This window comes from Chelonoidis abingdonii, unplaced genomic scaffold (genome assembly GCF_003597395.2).
Source record: "Chelonoidis abingdonii isolate Lonesome George unplaced genomic scaffold, CheloAbing_2.0 scaffold0003, whole genome shotgun sequence".
Taxonomy (NCBI): Eukaryota; Metazoa; Chordata; order Testudines; family Testudinidae; genus Chelonoidis; species Chelonoidis abingdonii.
In genome coordinates this window covers 1-26,621 of record NW_027424264.1, presented here as the reverse complement: position 1 = coordinate 26,621, position 26,621 = coordinate 1, and the positions used below count along the sequence as shown (strand labels likewise).

General features: G+C 41.1%; 1 protein-coding gene across 7 annotated transcripts in view; it reads left to right on the top strand.

Annotated features, from left to right (window-relative positions):
- UNKL (unk like zinc finger) overlaps positions 1-18,168 on the top strand; it is a 131,262-nt gene extending 113,094 nt beyond the window's left edge. For 3 of the 7 annotated variants that reach the window (XM_075061297.1, XM_032789481.2, XM_032789477.2), the window contains 6 exons: positions 3,817-3,909; positions 8,632-8,862; positions 9,854-10,056; positions 11,874-12,128; positions 15,687-15,853; positions 17,986-18,168. In XM_075061297.1, the coding sequence (XP_074917398.1) occupies positions 3,817-3,909; positions 8,632-8,862; positions 9,854-10,056; positions 11,874-12,128; positions 15,687-15,853; positions 17,986-18,067 (1,031 nt within the window). In that variant the 3' untranslated portion in view covers positions 18,068-18,168. Of the gene's footprint in view, positions 1-3,816; positions 3,910-8,631; positions 8,863-9,853; positions 10,057-11,873; positions 12,129-15,686 lie in introns of all 7 variants that reach the window. The other 4 variants (XR_004374905.2, XR_004374904.2, XM_032789479.2 and 1 more) reach the window with 4 other exon arrangements.
- The last annotated feature ends 8,453 nt before the right edge of the window (positions 18,169-26,621 follow it).

Sequence of the window (26,621 nt, the reverse complement as noted above, 5' to 3'; positions counted from 1 at the left end):
CTGGACTCAATGACCTTTGGGGGTACCTTCCAGCTCTATGAGATGAGTATATCTCCATATATTTAATGCTACCAGAGTTCTCTGATCACAAGCACACCTACAATGGAGCACCCATAGGAACACACATCTCAAAAAACCATTGTTACTGCACAAGGTGAGTAACTTCTTCTTTCTGCACCCTTTCCTTGACAAAGAGTGGCCACTTGATAAGTGATGGCCCATCAGCTTTGATGACACCTGGCTAGGTGTCATCTTGTCCTTTATCTTTGAGAAACAGGTTTACCCACTCCCCAGATTTGTCTGATAAATACACTTCAGTCATGATTTAAGCTTATGTTCTTAACTTTACATATAATGTTGTTACATACATTTTACCATGATATTATTAAGAGTTAGTTTTTTCAAATGATACCGTACAAAGCATATTTTATGCAAAGATTATTACAGTAGTGTGTAGATTGTAAATATAGGGGTGTATTCTGTTACAATAGGCCACCTCAATTAAGCAACTTCTGCTACATGTATCTTGACTTTATAAGAACAGTATTGTTCTGTGTTTATGTGAAAGAGATTTTCAAAGGCAAAAATGGGAACTAGATCCCTAACTGTCATTTGTGCCTTTTGAAAATCTCCCCTGTAACATATTATATAACTATTTTCTGAAGACTGACATCTTATTTCTTTGCTGCTTCATTCTTTTCAGGTACTCATGTTCCATTGAGATGTTAGCAACAGGTGGACACTTCAAACTGCTGTACATGAGGCAACAAGTGATGCATTTTGCCTCAGCTGTCAATAATTAATTCTTATTAATATTTAAGAATGTGCCTAAGGTTTTAGAAGTCTTGGTAGATACATTTGTGAAATTCTGCAGGTGTAACAGTGTGGCAGAATTTTCTTTTTTTATTATGTTTATCTACTTTCTCAGACTTTTTTGTTTTTTAAGGCAAGAAGATAAGACTGTTTTATATATAAAATACATTATGTAAAGAAAACATCTGGGATCTGGGGCTCAATACTAGCATAGATTCAATGTGCTACAGGAAGTCTTTAAATTTCAGCAAAAAGATTACACAAAATTATGAGAACATAAAAGTTAGAAATGGAAAAGACCAGTTGGATTATTTCTAGGATGTCAGTGCAAGAATATTCTGCACAATCATTTTCTAGTGTTTAGTCTTGCTTATTTTTAAAAGTCTCAAGTGATGGCCTTTTCACCAGCTCTCTAAGGAAACTGTGTTCCACAACCTAATATTGCTCACTTTCAGAAAATTTTTCTTAATGCTTTGTAATGAATAGAAAAGAACACAAAGGAAATCCTATTTGACAGAAATAAGTAATTTTTTTGCATGTAGTATTGTTTTTTGTTGAGTGATGATATTTCTTTTTGGGGAAATGGTGCACTGAAATTGCTAACTGGGGTCCAGTTAATTGAACTATTAAAGTTATGATGACATGCATCCGACGAAGTGGGTTTTCACCCACGAAAGCTCATGCTCCAATACGTCTGTTAGTCTATAAGGTGCCACAGGACTCTTTGCTGCTTTTACAGATCCAGACTAACATGGCTACTCATCCGATATTAAAGTCATATTTTTGTGTGTCTTAGGGGACAATAAAATAAGCAGGAAAACATGATCAGAAGTAGTTGAAAACTGATAAAGATGACCCGGGAGCTGGCCTTCTTGCTGTTTAAGAGGAAGGGCATAAATAGTATCTAAGCTAATGCCAGATAACACTTGGGAGTTCAAAAAGAGACTCTTTACGATCCAAAGTGGAATAGAGCCTATCTGTATGGAGTCCAGGGGTAAGTGAGATGAGAAAGGAGGGAGAGAGAAGGAAGCATGAGGGCTTAGATGCTGATTTGAACCTAGAGTTCTTAGTCAAGGAAGTTAAGGAAGGACAAGGCTGGACTTTTAGTTTGTGAAATTTTCTAAAATGAATTTTTTGGATAACACTCATTCTGCCTGCCCATTAGGTGGACTTGTGAAGCTGTGTAATATACTGTTTTAATGTAATCTTTTTTCAGGATTGTGAATAAACTTATTTTTAGCTTGAGACGGCATGGGAGGGAGGGTAAATTAATTGTGGTGCATTCTCAAAGGAAGACAGCATAATCAAAGGAAAATGTACATTGATGACCAGGGAAATGGTGAGATCTTTTAGAATCTGGAAAGAAATGTTAGTTACAGTAATTCTATTTGCCATAGTTCCTTCTCCTCCCTTTGTAGTCAATGAGACAAAGCACCATGACGATGCTACCTATCAAGAACCAAGGAAGCAAAAGTTTTGCTAATTGTGCTGTGTATATAAGGCCCCAGACCATCTACTTCCCTCAAGTCAGAGACAGCCAAAGCATGAATTTATATGAGATAAATGAAATATAGCTGGGGGGAGAGAATTCAGGAAAAAGATGAGTGGGAAGAGAGACAACAACCTGATTTTTACAGCTTGATGATTTCCCCTTATTTTATGTCCATCTTTTCCAACGCTACTCACAGAGATACTGTAAAACAGGGGTAGTCAATAGGCAGACCTCCAGACAAATCCAGGCTGCCAGACGCTTTTGAACAGACTGTAAAAAATTTTATTTACTTACTATTATTTTTATTAAGGATACAATTTGTCATGGAGGTCATGGATTCTGTGACTTTAACAGACCTCCATGACTTCTTCGGCTTCAGCCTGGCCGTTAGAGCAGCAGCCGGTGGCCGGAGCAGCGGCCAGCAGTCAGCCCTCAGCAGCAGGACAGAGACTGTTAGTCTCTTCCCCTCCCCCTGGGTATTTTTAATAAAAATTAGAGACAAGTCATGGGCTTCCATGAATTTATTATCATTATTGTTTTTTGTATTATTTTCTCTGGATTCTGGACCTTAGTTATACCTTCACCAAGAAATTTGGACCATGACCAACAATAATTAATTACCCAGGTATAGAGAAAGCAGTGGATGTAACAAACAATACACTGAAGGGGCAGGCTTCTTTTACTGAGTCACGTGCAATAATTTGAGTGAAGGAACTACTCATAGAAGTAGAATCCAGCTGTTAATACATGGAGACGACTGTCTTGCTGCCTTATGCCCATAAACTGCCCATAAAGTGGATACATCTCTGGAGGAGTGACATTGGACAAACTCCAAGGTTTGGCATCCAACTTCATTGTACACCAAAATGCATTCTCTTTCATCTTACAGTGGAAGGTTTGGTGGTGACGTGAACAAATGCTTTTCCCAACCTCCTGTAGAAATACAGTCCATAACACTGCAGAATCTGAACTCATCCTCTTCCATTTGGCTTCATTTACATAGCCATAAAATAACACAAATTTCAGTTCAGACATTGTCACCGGACTTGGTTGGTCATAGGACTGTTCCTCCATCAGGACTGTTCAGCCCCAGAGTACCAGTGCCCCCTCTCATATATTCAGGTGTGGTGACAAGTGAACGTATTTAACCCTTTCCCAGCAGGATTAACTACTCTTTTTTTCTCTCTTCCTTAATTTCTAATCCATAACAGAGTGTCTCTCTCTCTCCCCGACCTCCCCACCTTCACGCACTACTTGATTAACACACTAAAACATTTCTAGTAGACGAGAGGCAAAATCATTGTCTCACAAGAGCCAGAGACTTTCCTTTACTGTGTGTCTGTACAGTACCTACAATGGGGTCCTGATCTAGGTTCTAGGGTCGTCTAGGCATGACTGTAATAGAAATAATAATAATAACGGTCCAGATAATATTGTGAAGTTCCAGGAAACATAACAGTTTTATCAGTAATTCAGATACATTTTCATTAACATGATATTTTATTTAACAGGTTCTGCTTTAGATCTACATTTTAGTGATATAAATGTTGCATCTTTAGATAAAGAATTAGAAGATCAAGAAAACAGTGACCTTGGATTAACAAGTAAGAACTCAGTTTACAAAAGTTATCCATTTTCATTATTTATTTTAAAGTATTTTCTTCCCTATCAGACTCTTCAGAAGATTTATCTTACAGCTGAGACTCATATAGCAACTCATAATGTGGTGGACAGTCATACTGTAAACTTTGGCCTTGATCTGGCAATTGACTCTGCCTTCATGGATCCAGTTTCAGATTCAGAAGCTTTGACTATTATTCTACAATTCTATTTAGTGAAGAAAATTTGAACTAGATTGCTTTAATGAAAACTCATTTTCCAATTCAGTCCCAAGTTCAGTATCTTTCTCAGGAAAATCAAGACCTTGGCTCCTCCCTTATATTTTAAACTTCCTATTTGTATAATAGGTGCAAGGATTATGAGTTACACTGAGATTCATCAGAGGCAGTGTTCAAAATAAGCAGGACCTGAACATCTTGATTTTAAAAAAGTTGATTCTGTTTTTCCTTAGTGAGTGGCTAAAAGGAAACAATGCAAAGAATTAAATGAGTAAAATAATCATATTTGAAAGAAGGAATGACCAGTTAATTTGAAGGTCTGACTAGCTTTGTTTTACAGTGCTCACTCCCAGCTACCTACATTTTCCTCTACATTATTTGCTTTCCTGCTTAGAACTGAGAGAGAATACTTCATCCAGTTGGCCTGTTCTGAGAAAGGAGAGGAAGAGACAACACAGAGGAAGAGCAGTATTGGGGTAGAGAACCTGGGAGGAAGGATGAAGGGGACAAAAACATCAAGGAAGAAACTGTTTAAAAATGCCATCCTTTCTAGATGAAAGCAGAAAAGGAAGGAGAAAAAGAATGGAAAAATAGGAAGTTAAAAAACTGAGCCATTGTAGTTTTATGAAATATTTAATTTGTCATGCATTTCAAAGCAACACACTGCCAAGAAAATAAGGGTATGTTTTCATAACATCTCCATGGAGCAGTAGGAAACTAAAGCAACATTAAAATAATTTATTAGTGCATTGGTAACCTGCTCCATGCTGGCTGTTTCCTTATCGCACATATGTTCTGTTGACATTTACCCCGAGCCTTTCTCAAACTTTTGGTGGTGCGAATACTGAGTTACGAGGGAGACGGGAACATGGAGAGGATCTCTCCCGACCATAAGGTGATGGGATCCCCCCGGGGTATAGCCTGGGACTGTGGAACTGCTGTGCCCTCTTAACTTTCTCTAGCTTGGGCTGTCTCTCAGAATGCCTTGCTAGTGACCAGTGGCAAGCTCCTCCAGGCATTATGATCACTCAGCACAACAGCATGTGGTGCCCCACAGATGGCTAGATTGCATGAATGCTCCCAAAGCCACTCATGAGTCACACAGAGAAAGGCACCAGCCAAATCCCCCCAGCTCCCAGCACTGTACCTCAGGAATATACCATCTTGCACTACTCAAGATGGGCAATGCAGATTTATTAATTGGTTCACCAGTTCAGCAATGGAAAGTGGTTATACACCAGCCTTTGCAAAACCTGAGATTTGCCACACACTTCATACAAACTTACTGGTAAAGATAAACAGTTAAATGTATTGACTATAAAGGATAGATTTTAAGTGATATTAAGTGAAAGGCAAAAAGTCATAGTTACCAAAAGAAAAAAAATATAAGCACGCAGTCTAAACTCTCAGCCCTGTTAGACTGGGCAACATCTAGGTTAAGCAGTTTCTCACCCCACTGTATATTGCAGTCCTTAATATACAGGTTTGTTCCTTAAACCTGGGCCAATCTCTTCTGTTGGAGTCTTGGCTGCTTCTCAGTGTCTTAGTTACTTGAATCAAAGGTGAGGGCAGGAGAAGGGCCCTGTATGTGTGCACTCAGTCTGTTTTATATCCTCAGTTCATGTGTTTGGGGAGCACAAGTCCAGGCATGTCTGAGTGGACCTTGCTGAGTCTCTAGGCAAGGCTGAGCAATTCCCCTCGTGTGGCCTCATGCAGTTGAGTCATTGCATCACAGCTCCCTTGCTGGACAATGGTTGTTGATGGGTTGATTGATACCCCACCTGGGTGTTGGGTACTTTCCTTGCTGTTGCCTCTGAGGAGCTAATGTTTGGTTCATTCCCCAATTTACAGCATGTTTTAGTGACCACAATACAACACAGTTCTCATAACTTCATATGCATTACTGATATACACATATGGGTAGACAAATGACTTTCAGCAGATCATAAACTTTCCCCTGATACCTTAGAAGGCATGCTTTATATGTAAGATCACGATTATAAAAAAATGAGGAATATGGAGGTTACAGAACATTCCCCCAAGGTAATGAATGTCACATATACAGAAAGAAAAGGCTTCAGAACCACTAACATTATTATAAGTTGCAGAGAGACAGAAGGCTGCTAATTGCTTTGCACACAGTAAGAAGAATAAATATAATTTAAATAGTCAATGTTCAAGGAAAGTGTGGACAATGAAATGCAATAAAATCAGAATGGTAGGAAAAATGCTCACTGCATTCTATCAGTTAATTCCATTCATTTTTATTAATTTTTAAGAGATATTTACAATATTTTCTATTATCTGTCTTGTTAATACTTATTTGAAGGGGCCTATTTCTAAGGTTTAGCAAGGGAAAGGAACTGCATGGGAGGGTGTATTTTAGGGAAGAGGGGAATAAAACTGAGGAGAGAGTGGAAGGACAGAAAAGCAGCACGTGATATAACATAATTACTGTGTGGACTTTTATGACATCTTGTGCTCTGCCACAGCTTGATTACCAAAATAACTAGTATCACCTTTAAGTTAGCTCTGACAACAACTTTGTGTTTAAATACCAGATTTTACATTCTTTGTATATGGTAATCTGGTTTTATGAATTGTGATTCCTGTTGTGAGAGCAACAAGCAGTACTAGTAGAGTGACTTTCTTCAAAGTTTGGACACGTTATGCTCTTCTGCTTGAGTGATTGTCTCCCCAGTTTTCAGTAAAGATACAACAGCAGGCTACTCCTTTGTTTCTGTAAGCACACAGTGTGATGTGTTAGCTGTTACTTTACTCTACTGGGGTTAATGGTGTGTCCTCATGGAAACCAGAAAATACGTCTGACAGTTTAAGTGTGCAGCTTAGAATTTATCTCTGCTGCTGACCATAGTAAAGTCAGATCTGCTGTGAATTATGCTAATACTATAACTTTGTTAACAGGGATTTGGTCTGCTCCCCATGTCATAAGGACAATTCAGTAAGGACAAATGTGAAGTTCTCCACTTAGAAAGCAACAATCAGTTCCACACATACAAAATGGAAAATGACTGCCTAGGATGGAGTGCTGCAGAGAGGGACCTGGGGTTCAAAGTGGATCACAAGCTAAATAGGAGTGAACAGTGTAACACCATTGGGGGGAAAAAGCAAGCAAACATCATTCTGGGATGTATTAGCAGGAGTGTTATAAGCAAGACACAAGAAGTAATTCTTCTGCTCTACTCTGCGATGATTAGGCCTCAACTGGAGTATTGTGTCCAGTCCTAAGCACCACATTTTAGGAAAGATGTGGACAAATTGGAGAAAGTCCAGAGAAGATCAACAAAAATGATCAAAGTCCTAGAAAACAGTCTTCCTATATGGGAAGATTGAAAAAATTGTGTTTGTTTAGTCGCATGAGGATAGGACAGGAAGCAAGGTGGTTTAGGTTGGATTTTAGGAAAAACTTTCTGTCAGTGTGGTTAAGCACTGGAATAAATTGCCTAGGGAGGTTGTGGAATCTCTATCATTGGAGATTTTTAAGAGCAGGTTAGACAAACACCTGTCAGGAATGGTCTAGATAATACTTAGAGCTTCTATGAGTGCAGGGTACTGGACTAGATGACCTCTTGAGGTCCCTTCCATTCCTATGATTCTGTATCCTTCCTCATATCAATGGTAATACTATACAACCTCTGAAGTGAAGGATATTGTAACTAATGAAACCGGCGTGGGGGGAGGTCATGTAGACGGATTGCATTTGCCTATGTTGGAATTTGTCTAGAAAACTTAATTTAACATCCCAACTCTTGCAAAAATGGCATGAGATCTTTAATGGCCACCTGTGGTAAGGGGCTATCTGATTTTTGTCTCTCCTGAAAGACAGTGGTTGTCTTTCACCATCATCTTCCAGAAAAAACACAGTTATTTTGCTGTTTAAGTGGATGCATTTCTGTCTTATGCTCATTTGGTATTTCAGTGCTTTACTTGCAAATGTTCTAAACAAATTCCAGCTTGGCCAAATACATTGTACCTACCTGAACTCCTGTTACTGGTATTCTTCCTTATTTACTGTGGTGAAGTTTTGCTGTCTGCTGTATTCCATACTAGGCGTGGTTACATGTTTGTGGTGAGTGGTGTGATTCCTGCAAATTCCATATGTACCTCACATGGAGGATTGTGAGGCTGAGTTTTATAATGTTTGTAAATTACTTTGAGATCTTTGTTTGGAGGCATTCTGGAAATGTCGTGCATTAAGTCTTCCAGTCTTATTCAGATTTTTACTGAAATAATTCTACAAAGGGCCAAGTTTTCTTTCATCATAGGAACCTCTTGTGTATGTTTGGGAGGTGGGCTGAGTGGCTCTTCAGTGACCCATGGGATTGAACATGCATAGTGTCTGCACTTACACATAATACAGGTTGTTTACAAAAGTAAAATAACTGATTAACCTTTTCCTATGAGGATGGGGTTAGAGAGATCCTACTGTGTTGCTTTGTAACTCAAAAATGTTTTTCCTTTATATAGGTCAAAGGTTACTGGGAAGTTCAGCTCCTGTCAATATTCCAGGTTCTGTTGCTCGTTCCTCATCTTTACATTCATCATCTTCCCTTTCAACCTCTCCACTCAGTTCTCTTTCACAGTCGTTGTCTCAGTCTTTTATTTCATCCACTATGGCTCCTCACCAACAGCAGACTCAGCCTTTGAAATCAGAACATAGTATGTTAGGCACTTCAGCCTCTTCTCATAACTCTTTAGGTAAGTCATGTGAATGGTTAATCCTTTGTGTATAATATAAAGGGAGTCCATGGCAAGTCAAACAGATTTTCAGCTGAAGTCTGTGTACCTTTCCTGTGATCTCTCATCTGGAAGTCAAAGTTTCATTATTGTTATAAATAAGTAATTTATCCTATTCTTTACAAATAGAGTAAGAGATTCATGCCTCAAAGAGCTTCCTATCTAAGGCTATGTCTACTCTGGCAATAGAACAACAAAACTTTTGTCTTTTAGAGGTGTTTTAAAAAGAAACAACCCTGAAAGACAAAAGTTTTGCTGACGACATGCGCCAGTGTGAACAGCGCTTTGTTGGTAGGAGAGCTGACAAACAGAGGCTATACTGCACAACTTTTAGAGGCATGGCTGTAGCAACACAGCTGGGTTGCTAAAAGCTGTGTAGTGTAGACATATAGCCTAAGACTAATCAGCAAAGTAAACATAAGTCATAGGACAAAGTTCAGGGAAGGGAAGGTGAGGAGAGATTATTGACAATGGAGGAAGCAACAAAGGATTCCTGGAAATGGTGGATTTTAAAGAGAGATTTTTGAAAGAAAAGAGGGCACTTGGCACCTTAGTTGGAGAACATTCTAGCTACAAAAAACAGTGTGAATTAGAATCCAGAGCAGAGAATGTGAGAGAGCTGAAGCTGAAAATACGAGATTTTGGGGCAACAACTACTTTTTGGAATAGAAAGAGATTCCTAGTCTTCCTGTTCTCATTTCAGGGCTGTGCTTTTTGTGAAAGCAAACAAACAAAAACCCACACACAATGAGGTTGCCGGAATGCTTTGAGTACTTTAAAAAAATCTTTTGCTTAATGCTGCATCTCTGAACATATGTGGAACTGTTATTACATATCTTGCAGCTAAAAAAATATAACTGCTTAGTGATTTTATCTAATTGTCTAGTTCCCCATGTGGTGCATTTTATTGGAGGCGTGCAACATGTTTATTTTTGTGTCCTGTGTTTGGCAGGTTTAAATGGTGTTACAGGGAGCATTTGGGACTTCGTAACTGGGAGTTTCTCTCCTAGTCCATCCCCAATATTGAACAGTAGTACTATACCCTCAACAAACTCAAACACCAATGGAAGTGAATTAGCTCATGTTAGACAGGAACTTGATGATGCCAATCAAAAAATAAAACGATGGGAAGATTCTTGGCAACAAGTAAAGCAGGTACAGTAATGACAGTGACACTAAATTAAGGTTTGTTTCCTGAATAACTTCTAATAAGATCACTTTCTTATTGCCTTTATTTTTACCAAGGCATCTTTAATTGTAATTTGAATGTAGGGGTTTTATTCCATTTTACCAAATTATTAATCCTGACTTCTGGCTTTTCATGTCTAAATTGTGCTGGAGGCATGAAGGAGACAGATCAATAGCAGCCAAGAGAGAGATCTAACTTGTTACTTCCCTTAAATCATTCTGCTTTTATAGACTGACACAAACAGACAAAATGGCTTTATGGAGCATATTCAACAGTTACCTCTGCTGCTGCTGTTTCAGCAACTGGTGGCATGTCTACCCTCCAATACCCGCTTCAGAATGTCAGTAGCATACAGGAATGAATCATAGAATATCAGGGTTGGAAGGGACCTCAGGAGGTCATCTAGTCCAACCCACTTCTCAAAGCAGGACGAATCCCCAACTAAATCGTCCCAACCAGGGCTTTGTCAAGCCTGACCTTAAAAACCTCTAAGAAAGGAGATTCCACCACCTCCTTAGGTAACCAATTCCAGTGCTTCACCACCCTCCTAGTGAAAAAGTTTTTCCTAATATCCAACCTAAACCTCCCCCACTGCAACTTGAGGCTCCTTGTTCTGTCATCTGGTACCACTGAGAACAGTCTAGATCCATCCTCTTTGGAACCCCCTTTCAGGTAGTTGAAATCAGCAACCAAATCCCCCTTCCTTCTTCTCTTCTGCAGACTAAATAATCCCAGTTCCTTCAGCCTCGCCTCATAAGTCATATGCTCCAGCCCCCTAATCATTTTTGTTGCCCTCCACTGGACTCTCTCCAATTGTTCCACATCTTTCTTGTAGTGTGGGGCCCAAAACTGGACACAGTAATCCAGAATAGAGGGGAATGATCACGTCCCTCGATCTGCTGGCTATGTTTCTACTTATACAGCCCAAAATGCCGTTAGCCTTCTTGTCAACAAGAGCACACTGTTGACTCATATATCCATTTTCTCGTCCACTGTAACCCCTAGGTCCTTTTCTGCAGAACTGCTGCCTAGCCACTTGGGCCCTAGACTGTAGCAGTGCATGGGATTCTTCCGTCCTAAGTGCAGGACTCTGCACTTGTCCTTGTTGAACCTCATCAGATTTCTTTTGGCCCAATCCTCTAATTTGTTTAGGTCCCTCTGTATCCTATCCCTACCCTCCAGCGTATCTACCACTCCTCTCAGTTTAGTGTCAGATTGAAGTGAGATTGGACACAACTAGTACATGGCTTGGGCTGTGGGGCATAGCTGGACATTTTAGCTAACTCCCTAGCACTCAGGATGCTAGTGTCAACATCTGTCTGGCGTTTCCACGGGTGCATTTGGGGGTGAGTGGTAAAGGGCTTTTTCTGTTCTTTTCCATCTCCTGGCATATTTGCACTGATCACAACAGTTCTAATTTTTTCTGCTGTTGAAAGATAATAAATAGAGTAGTTTTACTATACTGTATTTTTAGGTTTTTATTGTCTTTTGCCATCAAATTATGAACTGAACAATTCCTATTTTTATATATACAGCTCCATAGATGTGCATAGAGACTTACAGACAAGTAGATATGGCATTCTTGCTTAACATCCAAGTTAAGACAAAACAAAAGGAAGTGATAAACAATGGGAGGTGGGAATAAGGGAAAGTGATGGGGACAGTAAAATCATATTGTAGCTGAAGGTTAGTATTGCTTGTATCTTGAGGGCTTTTATAGTTATGCCTATGTTCTTAGTTTACAAAATACTTTTATAACTTTCTGCAAATGTTTTTGTCCCAGGCATGTGATGCATGGCAAAAAGAGGCCCAAGAGGCAAAGGAACGTGCTAAAGTGGCAGATGCTGACAAAAAACTAGCTCTTCGGAAAAAAGAAGACTTAGAAAATAAATTTAAAAAGCTGCAGGAACAATTTGATATGTGTCTGTCCACTACAGTACTCCATATGAAAAGCTATGGCGATATAAAAAAGATACCATTACCAAAGCTTCATTCTTTGCAAAACCAGCTGCGTTTAGATTTAGAAACAGTAGATGGGGTAAGTGTGTCTGTACTGTGGATATTGTTAGTTAAAATAGGCAGTTTAACAGTATTGTATTGCTGATTCAGAGTTTCATTTCAAACTGATATAATGTTAAATCTAAATACCATTTTGGTCTGAAATATGCCATAGTTTAAATTTTCTCAGTGCAACTGATTTTTTTTTATTTTGGTGCTCAGCTGTAACAAGAATGGCAAGCAACTTCAGATATCTTTCAGTGAGAAAAAACAGATTAAAACATGCTTTTAACTACAATGCACTAAAGAGAAGCTGTGTAAATAAGAGCTTTAAATATCTGGAGAGAGTGTAGTGAAGTCTCCTATTTAGAAACTGACATCTCTGCATATAAACTAAGGTGGAAGAGGTGAGGTGGGCAGCTAGTGATGGTAAAGTAAATAATAAATTTAAAACAAGAAATTGCTTTCCTTTCAAGTGGTATATTGTTATCTTGGAAGTTAGTTTAGTTCATTTCTGACCTCTTGGTATGATCTTATAATTGATTATGTATGCAAAATTAGAGGCTTTTTTTAAAATTGGCCTATATATAATCTGTAATTTAGCAATATGAAGATGGCCTAATCACAGATGACAATTACATTTTAAAGATGCAGTCTTTCTTCTGCAAGTCTGTGGTGATCTTACACATGTCTCAGAAAACAGAACATAGCAACCTTTTTTTCAGACTGCTGTAACCAATTTTTCATTTTCTACCATGTAACTAAAGACTATTAAAGTTTCTGGATGAAATCCTCAGATGAACAGAGGATATGGCAGCCAGAACACAATTTCAGACTTCCACTTAAAAAATTCTAAAGAAAATCTGAACAAAAGTTATATTTTTATGCCCTGTGACCTCTAACACTGAAATTTCTGAAGAACATAAATAAGAATTAGCCACTGTCTTCGTGAATGACGGCTCAAAAATCTGACAAAAGAAAATGTACTGAATATGGAGACGTAACCAGGCAAATTGGTTGAAACTGTTGTAAAGAACAAAATTATCAGACACGTAGATAAACATGACATGGGGAAGAGTCAGTACAGCTTTTGGTGAAGCATCTTTTTCCTTCACAATATTAGAATTCTTTGAGGGTGTTGACAAGCGTGATTCAGTCTGTACTTGGACCTGTGCTGTTCAATGTATTCATAAATGATCTGGTAAACAGGATGAACAGTAAGACAGCAAAATTTGCAGACAATACAAAATTACTCAAAATAGTTAAGTCCAAAGCTAACACTGAAGTGTTGCAAAGGGATCTCACTAAACTGACTAACTGGATGACAAAATGGCAGGTGAAATTCAATGTTGATAAGTGCAAAGTATTGCACATTGGTAACAATCACAACTACACATACAAAATGATGGGGTCTAAATTAACTATTACCACTCAAGAAAGATCTTGGAGTCATCATGGATAGTTCTCTAAAAGCATCTTCTCATTGTGCAACAGCAGTCAAAAAAAGGAAAAAAAAGCTAGCAATGTTAGGAACGGGATAGTTGATATGTAAGGGTATGATTCTGTCAGAGGTCACCTGGATTCCATGACTTTCTGGGATCTCTGTGACTTCTTTTGCAGTGGCAGAGCTGGAGCAGCTGTCAGCCCCATGGCAGCCAGAGCAGCGTCTGAAGGAGTGGATGGGATTAGGTCAGCCCCCAGCAGCACTCCCAACTATTAGGTTCCCCCCCGCCTCCCCGGGTATTTTTAGTAAGTCACAGACAGGTTGTGGGTTTCTGTGAATTTTTGTTTGTGTGTGACCTGTCCCTGACTTTTAGTAAAAATATGTGACAGAATCTTAAGCTTTATAATAAGACAGAAAATATCATAATGCCATTATATAAATTCATGGTATTCTGGAATACAGTCAGCAGTGCTGGTTGCCCCATCTCAAAAAAGATGTATGAGAATTGGAAAAAGGTACGGAGAAGGGCAACAAAAACAGTTATGGGTATGCAATAGTGTCCATAGGAGGAAAGATTAAAAACTGATCCTGTTCATCTTAGAAAAGAAATGACTTAGGGGCGATATGATAGAGGTCTATAAAAAAAAAAAAAAAATCACAAATGGTGTTGAGAAAGTGAATAAGGAAATGTTTATTTACCCTTTCATGTAAACACAAGAATTAGGGGTCACCTGATGAAATTAATAGGCCGTGGGCTTAAAACAAACATAATTCACTGTCAACCTGTTGAACTCGTTCCATGGGCTGTTATGAAGGCCAGAAGCATAACTGGATTCAAAAATTTATTGAAGATGGGTCCATAAATAGCTATTAGCCAACATGGACAGTAATGCAACCCCATGCTCCAAATTTCCCTAAACCTCCAATTGCCAGAGACTGGGTCTAGATGACAGGAGATGGATCACTCAAAATTGCCCTGCTCTTTTCGTTACCTCTGAAGCAGCTGTCACTTGCACTATTAGAATCAGGATAGATGGGCCATTGGTCTGACCAGTATGACCATTCTTATGTTCTTAACCAAACACTAGCAAGGAGCAGACAAGATCAGCAAAACAAGCTAGTGCTAGTAAAAAGGGGATAAGAAGAGTTTTGTTTACCTTGAGAACTTGTTTTGATTGTCTTGTATCAGACATCAGTGGAACCAGAGTTTCCAAGGGGCTTTGAGGAAGAAGAGGGTTATTCTTTGTAGACTACTCTCTGTGGGTTAGCAGTACTTGATAATTGAGAACAAAAGATTATAAACAGAGTGGCTTATAAGCACACACTTCACCAAGTTCAGACTCACAACTCACCTTTGGATGATGATCTACAACCAGTAAAGTGAGAGGGAAGACAGTTGGAGTTACATAGAACAATTAGGTCAGATTTATTTTTTATCCTTCTGCTGTGGCAGCCACATTTGCCAACATAATAGCTTCCCCAAAGTCTTGATCAGCAGATTTGTATTATATTGTGTATCTAGGAGGTCTCCACTCTGACTGATGCAAATTACATGCATTGTGAGGAAATGTGTCAGATTGAATTGTCGATATTCACAGTGGCAGACCAGCCTCTCAAAAGGACAAATGCTCAGGCTTCTCAGTTTTAGAGCTTGTCTTCATGTACAGCAATACGGTGGCGCAACTATGTCACTCTAGCACTTTAGTGAAGATGCTCCTATGTCAATGGGAGAGCTTCTCCTGTCAGCGTAGTTAATTCAAGTCTCCAGTAGGGGCTTGGGGTTGTAAGGTCAGTATAACTATGTTGCTCAGGACTGTGGATTTTTTGTACCCCTGAGCAATGTAGTTACTGATATAAGTCTGTAGTGTAGACCTGGCCTGAGTTTCGGTTGGTATTACTCATCCAGGTTTTGGTTCTGCTGGGAAAAATTTGAGCCACAGCTTGTTTTGCACTTGTGTCCTTCCTGAACACATTATTGCTTTATAGGCTATTCTCAGTTCTGTTTACCCTATTCTGGTGCTTGAACTAGCTATTAATTGTACCAACAGAAGATTAAGTGTTGTTGAAGTAAGAATTTATCAAATAATATGGATACAGCAATCACCGAGACATTACATACTGGAATTTTTATTGAGAGCAATTTTCTTTCTACAGGTAATTTTCCAACTTCATTCAAAGAAGTGTGTTGTATGCCAAGAACATGACCGTAGTGTAATCCTGCAGCCATGTCAGCATTATGTACTTTGTGAACACTGTGCAGCTAAACAACAGGAATGTCCTTGCTGCAAGATGAAAAAAAGAAATGGTGATGAAGAGTCATGGTACTTATAATCATGTTAATTAACTAAATATATTTTATGTTCTGGTATTTTAGATAAGAATTATATCTGTAGTAATTAATCCATTTACTAGTGCTAGACTGATATCCATTTTGACCTTAAGATATTTTAAGTTGTTTTTACTATAGGAAATGTGGTTTGACTGCCTTTACGTATTGAATTCTATTAATGAAGTTCTAAAGTTCCATGGTTATTGCTCCCCCCCTGCCCTTTTCAGTTTTCCACTTACATTCCTGGTGCACAAGCTACTCAGGTTCACTTACCACATAATCACTTCTTACAGGTGTGTACTCACAATGCATGAATTGGGGAATTTATGTCTGTGCCTTCCATTAGCATTAATGTAAGACACTCATGTAAATACAGTACTTGATGGGAGGACCTTACCCCTCACCATGTTTATGGTGTGCTGTAATCCTTTGCTGGTATTTCTGAATCAGTCTAACACTACTGTTTACTTGATTTGAAGAAATTTGATTCCTGTAAAAGCACTTTGCTAACTGTTTTTTGTTAGAGTGTTATAAATTGGTTTAACCTGCTTTCTAGGGTTTAATGTTTATTTTTTTAATATGCGGTATGAAGCTTTGCGTGTGTACTGTGAACTTAATATTTATATCAGATTTACTGTTAAATCATTATGATAGTATAGTATAGTTAAATTTCATTTTTTGGCTTTAGTAGTTACTAAATGAACAGTTACATATAAATGAGAACTTGACTAGAATTTTTACAGTTTAAGTCAACTGCAAACTAATAGTATTTAAGTATACTAGCAGACAGTGACATTGAAAGAAAGACATGCGTAAATATTCAAATACTTTTTTTATTTTGTGAAACAAACCAATTTTCTTAAACCACTGTGTATTTGCATATTGTCCCAAGTTGGATTTTTGTAGTTTTAATGAAAGTATTTGTATAACTCCTAATCTGTGTGATTACTTATCATGCATTGATATAATCCATAGCCACTTTTACCAAGTGCCTTTGCCTTGCACCCAATAAAATTGCAAAATATGTGAAGGAAACGAACAGTATGCAAACAATTTATACCACCTAATTCTGCACAGAACAATTGGATGATAATTAAAATTCTCAACTTTCTGTAATAGAATTTCAAAATAATACTTTGCAATGGAGAAAAGATATTAGGTTTTGTTTTTACATAAAAAAAAATACAATACACCTTTAGGTTTAGCGCTAAAATTATTTAAATATTATCAGACAATGGTGCTTTGTTGTAATGATTTTTTAAAAAAGTTGTTGTCCATATTTAATGCTGATAATTAGGAGTCTGCAGTTTAGGAGAAGTTGATTATTGTGTCTTAACACTGTATTTTGTTACTTTCCTTAAAGTTAACTATTCTTGTAGGGAAGAGTTACCTGTGGTGTTACTTTTCTTTCCCGTTAAATACAGGTATGACACAAGTACAGCTTACATTCGAATGACCTACCACTGTGTTACATAATGTGTATATTCCTATTATTTAATACATTAATGAACAAGAAGTGCATTCATATGACCAGCAAAGAGTTTAATTATTTCTGAAGTTTGTTCAGATGCATTGCAATAGAAACAAGATATATGCTAATTTGTATTTATGATCTTGAAAAATCTTTGAGCTTTGTATCAGTGTTAAAGAATTCAGAGCCCAATCCAAAACCTCCTAAAGTCAATGTGCTTTCATTGATTTATGCGGACTTTGGACTAGGCCTTGAGTTAGCAGAAATAAGCATATAAGATTACATTTATTGTAAAAAAATCTATAGAATCATCATTACCTTGTTCTATCAAACTGTGAGAACATGGAGATCTTTTGAGAATGAGGGAGGGAAGATAAAACCCATGATGGATTTACATTTTGGAACAGAAGCTCTTAAAAAGTAATTTACAAACACAATAGTCTGAAGATAATTTGTAGAACATTTTTAAACAGGTTTTAAGGTTGAGTTTCATAATATGGCCTGATGCATTTTTCATATAATTTTTAATGTTTTCTCTCAACATTGTATATTGAAAAACTTTATTACTATAATTTCATTTTCAGCAATATATTTCTCTCTCCTGAAAGATGATTCTGTTATAGAAGTAGAACCAGTTTACATTTGTTTTTTAGTGGCACTTTGAATCACTTAGCTTTGCTGTTAGTATTAATGGACTTCTACACTTGTGGAGTCTTTGCCAAAGACTTTTTTTGAACATTAACAACATTTTGGACTAAAAGTGAGTAGGTAAACATTTTTATCAGTGACCAAATTAGAAAGTGATTATAGGAATAAATTTTAAATGTATTAAAGAATGCAATTGATATCAGACAGTGGTTTATTACATCCATTATAGAATGTGGAATAACATTCTCTAGCTCTTTGCTAACATAGTTAACTAATATTCTTTGCTAACATAGTTAACTAATATTCTTTGCTAACATAGTTAACTAATATTCTTAGCAGATTTTAGTGAAATAAATCCAAATTAGATTGAAATGTGGCCATGTGTGTCAGTGTTCAGTTCATTACTTAAGAAATTTTGAAATATTTTTGTACTACAGTAACTCCTCGCTTAACGTTGTAGTTATGTTCCTGAAAAATGCAACTTTGAGTGAAACAATGTTAAACGAATCCAATTTTCCCATAAGATTTAATGTAAATACAGGGGGTTAGATTGCAAGGAAATTTTCTGAGGGCAGACAAAAGGCATTATATACTGTACAGTACTGTACTGTGGTTGAGAAGTGCCCCTGGCTTACCCACACAGGCACAGCCTGCTGCAGGCAAGGACGCTAGGAAACACTTCGCAGCAGCAGCTTCCTCAGAGAAGAACAGGTGCTGACTTTGCTGGGAATGCTCCAGGCTCACCTCTTCCTGTCCCCGCTTCATTCCAGGCCCACCTCTTCCCACCCCCACTCCACTTCCTCTCCGGAGCACACCACATCGCTGCTCCCCACCCTGAAAGTCCTAAGCGCTGCCAAACACCTGTTTGGCGGCACTTACAACTTTCTGGGAGGGAGAGGAGCGGAGACATGGCACATCCCCACTCTCCCCTTCCTCCCAGCACTTTGTGCTTAGGACTTTTGAGAGGGAGGAGGCAGAGAAGAGGAACTTGTGTAATGCTCCCTTGTAAAGTTGCTGCTCTTCCAGCCACATGATGTTATAAGGGAGCATTGCACAACTTTAAACAAGTGTGTTCCCTAATTGAGCAGCGATATAACTTTGAAACAACATTAAGCAGGATGACATTAAGTGAGGCGTTACTGTACTCGTCACAGTTTATAGTTCTTTATATACATTATTGTGCGTTTGTGTATCATCCTAGGACCTTTTCTTTGGTCTTTTCTTTTTGTAATAATAGGAGTTTTTTTAAATATCTAGCTGATGCTTTTCAATTTACAAACGAGTTTTAGCAGAAGGGCAAAGTAAATTGTCATTAACGTGCACAGTTCGCACATACTGTCTTTTTAGATGAAAACTAATTATTGGGTAATTTTTTCCAATTTTTTAGCATTTGTATGTTACATAATTAATGTTGAGAATGATTACATAGCTGTGTATTGCTGTGGAAAAAAATTATAAATATATCCTGGGCGCAATTAAGTTGGCTTTTGGACAGATCTAAATTTGAGTCTTGAAGAAAAAAGATAGACCAAAGAAATGTTACCTATGAGTAAAATTCCCAGAGTGAACAGCGTGTTGCTTGTTACCTTGTGGTTCATGTAACTACCTAACAATATTTCCACATGTAGCATTCACATAAAAAATGTGATAATTATTTTCCAATAAGACCATTTCCTGAGGAATTATAAGCAAGGTTTTATTAAATTTTCTTTTTACAGATTAACTTCAGCTACTTAAAAATTAAGAATTATTGGATACACTTTTACAGTGATACTTTTAAATCCAGGATAATGAAATATGTGCAGCATAAATTAGCAGTTGTACTTTAATGAAAAATATTACAAAGGAAATATTTACATTTGTGAAGTTTTGTCCTGGTGATACAAACACTATGTAGATGCACTAAAAATATTTTTGAGCAAGAATATAATATTGTAATTTGTTAGATGAGCAAGTTATATAAAGGTAAAATACACTCATTTGTTAGTTTCATTCTAGTGTTTGAAGACAGGTTGACCAAGTTATGTAAATTTACGTAAAAGTATAATACTTTTATGTGAATGCTATTAACTTTTCATAATGACCTGGGGTGTAGTAGATGAAAATTACAGTTTGTCAGGGTTTTAAAGTCAAGAACTGTAATTTAACAGAAAGTTCTAAATTCAGATAGATCCCAAGCTGCATCTTATGGGTTTGTTGTTTAGTCTCTTTTGAATAGCAGATTATTAAGAACATCTGTTTTGTTATGTATTGCTATTCAGAATATCCTAGTGTTAAATATTAATAGTAATATTATTACTGTCACAATATATTTGTGTAACTGTGGTCAGCAAAAGACCTTAAATGGATGTGGAATTTTCACTTGTATTAATTTATGGAACCTATTAATGTTCTGAGTGCATAGACAGAAGTGATATTGTGAATGGAAATGTTCTTAACTGAGAAAGTATTTATAATGCATAATCATTTACTTGTAGTGAATTGTTAACACTTGTTAAAACTTTTTTACACTATAGCATTTATGCAATCGTTTACAGAATTCATGGAATTATTTTTTATTATCAATATGAAATTAAAATTTTTGATCTTTATTGCTTAGCTTACTGTGTTTGTAGACAATTGAGGTCTTCCATTTTATTGTAAAAGATGTATACATATGGTAACTGTGGGTTTGTATTTCTAAACATATCTGTAGATGAGCCAGACTCACCCTGCGGCACCTCCTGCTGGTGTCTTCCTGGAATTAGCTCGATTCAGCTCTGGAGCACCTTCTGCAGGGCAGTGATCCACCTGTCCTCTGGTCCCTGTGTCCCTCCCTGGATCTGGTGCCCTTTTACATGAGGTGCTGCCCCCTGGCAGTAACCCCTTTCTCTCAGGGTCTCCCCTCCTCAGGGAACCCCCACCCTTTATCCCCACCTTGCCTCAGTATATGGCTACTGCCAGTCATTGTCTAGCCTCACACCCTGGGATAGACTGTAGTATCAGCCTACTCATCACTGGCCAGGTTGGGTTTGGATCTGCTGCCTTGGCCTACCCCTGGGCTGCCCTCCACAAACCCCAGTACCTATTAGCCGAATACTAGGCCACAGACTGGGACTTTCCAGGCTGCAGCTCCCCAGCCCTGCTTCACTCAGGTACCTTATGTCCAGCTCCCTGCAGCCAGGCCCATCTCACTCTACAGCTAGAGAGAGAGACTGTCTTGACTTCTGGCTCACAGCCTCTTATAGGGGCCAGCTGGGCCTGATTGGAGCATGGCCACAGCTGAGCCTACTTTCCCCAATCAGCCCAGTCTTCATGCCCCAGCCTAAAGGCTGCTTTCTCCAGCCACAGCCCCTTCCCAGGGCTGTTTTTAACCCCTTCAGGGCAGGAGCAGGGGTCCACCCTGCTACAATATCATACTGGAAAGATTTTACGTAGATCAGTATTTCCAGGGATTCTGTATTGTGGAATTGTCTTCTTCTGGAATCAGGTCATGGCATTTCTAGCATTGTGATTGAAACCAAGTACTTAATATTATCAAAATAACTGACTTAAATAGCACAGATTAGTGGAGATATTATGTTTCAAATTTTCCACTATTGTATGCAGTATAGTTGTAGCCATTTCGATTCCAGGATATTTAGAGAGACAAGATGGGTGAGGTAATATCTTTTATTCGACCAGCTTCTTTTGGTGAGAGAGCTCAACCACCTTGTCTCTCTAAATTTTCCACCTGTCATTTACTGTGAAACATAACATTCCCAGATGCTGTTTCCCATCAGCCATGGCGAGGCCTCTGGCACCATGAAAGAGAGTTCTTCATAGTTCTGTTACATTCCCTGTAATCTTCCTGTTTAAATTTTGATAACTCGTTCTGACTTACGTTAAGAGGTCACACACTTTGTAGCCTGTGGAGGCTAAGCGTATTGCACACACCAGGGCTTCTTTTAATTTCTCCATTCCCATCCCAACAAGCTCCATGGGTGCCACTCTCTTATCCCTCTTTTCGAGGGACTCCCTGCAATTCGTCACAATCTCTTCCCTACCAGTGTCTGTGTGCACCCATTCCCTCCACGCCCGCCATACCAGTGGCTCTGTGTGCACCCCCTTCCCATTTCCCTTTGTTCCACGGGCTGTGTGCCCTATTCTCCCTATGCCAGGGGATATGTGCACCTTTGTTTCCCCCTCATCCCTGGTTCCTCTAGTCCCCCCTCACCCACCCAGGGTTCTGCAGGTGCCAAAACCTTGTGATAGTTGACAATACTTAATAAGCATATAGTGAGCCCTATGCATTACTGGAGTTGTAATCTCCCTGCCCAGTGTGTTTGGCAGGCAGCACCCCACACCATGCCTGATTTTATAGACCTCTGTCATATTCCCCCACCCCCCCATTGTGTCTCTGCTAAACAGATCGGTCCCAGTCTTTTTAATTTCTCTCCCGTTGGAAGCTGTTCCATACCCCCTAAGCATTGCTGTTTCATCCCTTCTCTGCACCTAACAAGCTAGCAATGTTAGGAACTGTTAGGAAAGGGATAGGTAAGACAGAACATACCATAATGCCCCTCTGTAAATCCCTGGTACATCCACACCTTGAATATTGGGGTTAAGGTTTAGGGTTGGGGTTAGGGGGTAGGGTCAGGGTCAAGTGTTAGGGTTGGGTTAGGGTTGGGTCAGGGTCAGGGTGCGGTAGTGTCAGGGTAGGGTTAGGGTTAGAAGGTCAGGAGTCAGGGTCGGTTTAGGGTTAGAGTGGGTTAGGGGTGGGGTTAGGGTAGGGTTAAGGGTTAGGGCCTAGGGTTAGGGTCAGAGTTGGTCGGGTTGGGATCAGGGGTCCAAGTCTGAATTAGGGATCGGGTTCAGGGTCAGGGGTTAGGGAGAGGGTGAGGGTAGGGGTTAGAATTGAGGTGGGGGTGAGGGTTGACGGTCAGGGTTAGGATTAAGGGATGAGGTTGGGTTAGGGGTTAGGGTGAGGTTAGGGGTTGGGGTTGAGGGTAGGGTGAGGGGGTAGGGGTGGGGTCAGGGTGTTAGCGTTACGGTGTTAGGGTCAGGGTGAGGGGTTAGGGTTGGGGGAGGTTAGGGTAGGGGTAGGAAAGGGCTTAGGGCGAGGGTTTAGGGTTAGGAGGGTGAGAGTGGGGTCAGAGGTTAGGGGTTAGGGGTCAGGATCAGGGTTGGTAGCGCTTATTGTCTACGGTGAGATCGCCGAAGAGTTATTGTTGCGCTAAGCAACGTTATACGTCCGACACTGAGGACAGGGTCAGAAAATTTTCATACGGCAAACTCACATACTCCCACCTGGAACTGACCTGGAAATCATTCCGCCGCTGGTGCCCAAAAGTTTCCCTTGCGTGGCACGGCGGAATCTTTTTTCCGAAGTGCTCTCTCTAATAGCGTCCGTTGCGGACAACCGACGGAATCTTTTCCACGTGCTCTCTCTATGCTTCCCACGGGAGTAGATCGGAAAGTTTTTGGAGTGCTCTCTCCATGTGTCCCTTGCGAAACGGACCGGAAGTCTGCTTCCGCAAGTGCTCTTCTATAGTTCCCTTGCGGAAAGCCGGAAAAAAGGGGTTCTTATTTTTTTTTTTGGCCCCCGGCGAGCTGCTTTTTCTCTACTAGTGTGTCCATCGGACGTAGTCGGAAGTAATTTCTCCAGTTCGTCTCTGAATAATTTCTACGGGAACTGTTGAGCCGAAGATATTTGCCCCGCTACGTGTCTAAGCGTTCCACCAGAAGCAGCTCCAAGTCTTTCCTCCTTACGTGCTATAGCATCCCCCAAGAAACAGTTCCCGGACGTACGCCGTGGTCATTGACGGAAGCCGTCCTGCCTTTCCGGGAGCTTGGTGGAGGAACAACCGGCTATCCGTGGAGGCTGGAAGACGGTTGGAGATAGGGCGGGGATTGCGCGACCTGGGGCAAGTTAGGCGCAGTGGGTCCGTGCTGCGCCGGGTGGTTGCGCGCTCCCTAAGCCAGCAGGGAGACGCTTCCCAACCCTCCACGTGACATCAGCAACCTCCCCGCCTACTGACTTTCTCAGCCTGCACCGGGGCAACGGGCGAGCTGAACATGTATGTCGGTCCGCTTCACAACGGTGACGGAGATGGAGTCAAAGGAACACAACACCTTACCCAAAAAGCACCGTTCCCTCGCCGCCGCGCTGCCAGTGCCCCTCACAGAGCGGCTCAGCGTCGTGTCAGAGCCCCTTCACCCACTGCTGGGCACTACGCTCCTGCATCGGACTCCCTGACACCAGACCAGACAGCCCCTTTCAACCCTCACCTAACTCACCCTACCCCAACCCCTCACCCTCAACCCTCACCCTAACCCCAACCACCCTAACCCACCTTACCTACCCCGAACACCCTAACCCACCCTACCCCTAACCCCTACCCTCACCCTCATTCCTCACATGCCTAACCCAACCCTCACCCTTGACCCGACGCCCTAACCCACCGTAAGCCTCACCTCTACCGCCTGACCTAACAGCGACCCAACCCTCACCGGCCAAACCTCTAAGACCCTGACCCAAACTCCTAACCCCTCACATAAAACCAACCCTACCTACTCCCATACGCCACCTAACCACCCTCCACTGACCTACCTTTTACTCCCTAACCCCTAACCCCGACCTCGAGCCTAAATCCCTAACTCCAACCCTCACCCCTAAACCTAAGACGCTCACCTAAACCCACACCCACCCTAACCCTTACCTTACCCCACCCCGTTCAACCCCCTACCCTAAAACCGAAACTCCCTACCCTCAGCCCCTAACCCTAACTAACCGCTACCCACCCTAACCTAACCCACCCCAAACCCGCAACGGAGCCCTACCCCCACGCCTAAACCCTCACCTAACCCACCCTGCCCTAACCTCCCCCTAACCCTGACTCTAAATATCCTGACCTAAACCCAACCCCTACCCGACCTACCTTACCCTAACCTACACCTCACCCTACTCCCCTAACCCCCTCACCCTAAACCTCACCTACGCCCACACCCATCCCAACCTAATCCCTAACCCCAACTCCACCGCCACCACCAGACCTTCAACCCTAACCTAAATCTCACCTCACCGCTAAACCCTAACCCACCTCACGACCCTACCCTGAACCCTGACCCTAACCCTACCTCACGCCATACACCCTAACCTAACCTAAACCCACCCCCCTCACCCATCCGTCACACCTAAACCTAACCCCTTGACCCCAAAGCCTCACCTGAGCTCTAACCTAAAACCCAAACCTAACCTAACCGCCAAACATCTTACCCTAAGCTAACCAACCCTAAACCCAGTTAACCTACTCTAACCCCCAAACCCCACCTAAACCTAAACCTCACCACCTAACCCCTCAACCCAAACCTAATCCCTAATCTCCCACCCCTACCCTTGATCCCTTAACCCACTGACGCTCAACACTTCTTTTCCTCCTCAGCCTGTTTCCCTGGGGCCCGTCTCTGCTACGGCCCGCCTGCACTCGCAGGCCCTTTCCCTCAAGGCCTGCCCTGGCAGCTGGGGGTTAGAGGCATTCTAATCCCTGAGCGCACTGCACTGCAACTGCACGCGAGCATGTTTGTGGTGGCTAGCCTCCCCCGCCCTTGGACTCACCTCTCCTTCAAGCAGGCCGTGGACGACAGACCTTGCGCCTGCTCTGGAGCCTTTATATACTGTTGGCCCGCCGATTGCTGGTCTACAATCTGGGCCCTGATTGGCTCCCAACAAGCCGTTTCTCGATTGGCTCCTGGCTGCCACAGCCCTCTACACAGGAGTGGGGCACTCCGCCCACTCACAACTCACCCTACCACCTGACCCTACGACCCCAACCCCTAACCCTCACTCTAATAGCTAGAAAGCCTACCGCTAACCTAACCCCTACAACCTCACCCAAATCCATAGCCTAACCCTCACCGCTGCCCAACCACCCAACCCAGCACCACACCCAATGCCTAACCCCACACAACTAACCCAACGCGTCACAGGCTAACTAAACACTAACCTCACCCACCCCATCAACCCACACCTAAACCTAACCTGGACCTTGACACCCCTAAACCCAACCCTAAACCTCAAACCCTATCCTAAAGCCTAACCTTAAACTAACCCCAACCCCACCCCTATCTGCTCACGCCTAACCCTTAACCTAGCCACTAACCCCCGACCCTCACCCTAAACCCCAACCGCCGACCCCTTAAAGCCTCCTACCCCACTCAACCCTAACCGTACACACTAACCCTAACCCCTCCCTACCCCGCCCTACCCTAACCTCCTTAGAAACGCCCAACCCAACCCTTAGCGCCTGAACCCCTGACGACTAACATCCCTATCGCTTAACCCTACCCAACCCTCACCTGATAAGCTAACCCAACCCATAAAGCCATAACTAACTAACCCCACCCTGAAACCTAAAACCCTACCCAACTCCCTACCCACCTTCACTCCAACACCTAACCTAACTAACCCTAAGTGCTACCCCTTACCCCAACCCTCACCCCTAGAACCTCCCCTCACTCCTCACCCCTAACCCCAACCCTTATTGCCTAACCTCAACCCAACCTAACCGTAAACCCGAACCTAACCGCAGGCGCTCTAACTCTGCCCTGACCCTCACCCTGACCCACCATCCTACCCACTCCCTAAAACCGCTGACCGTATCCTACCCGAGAACCCCACGAC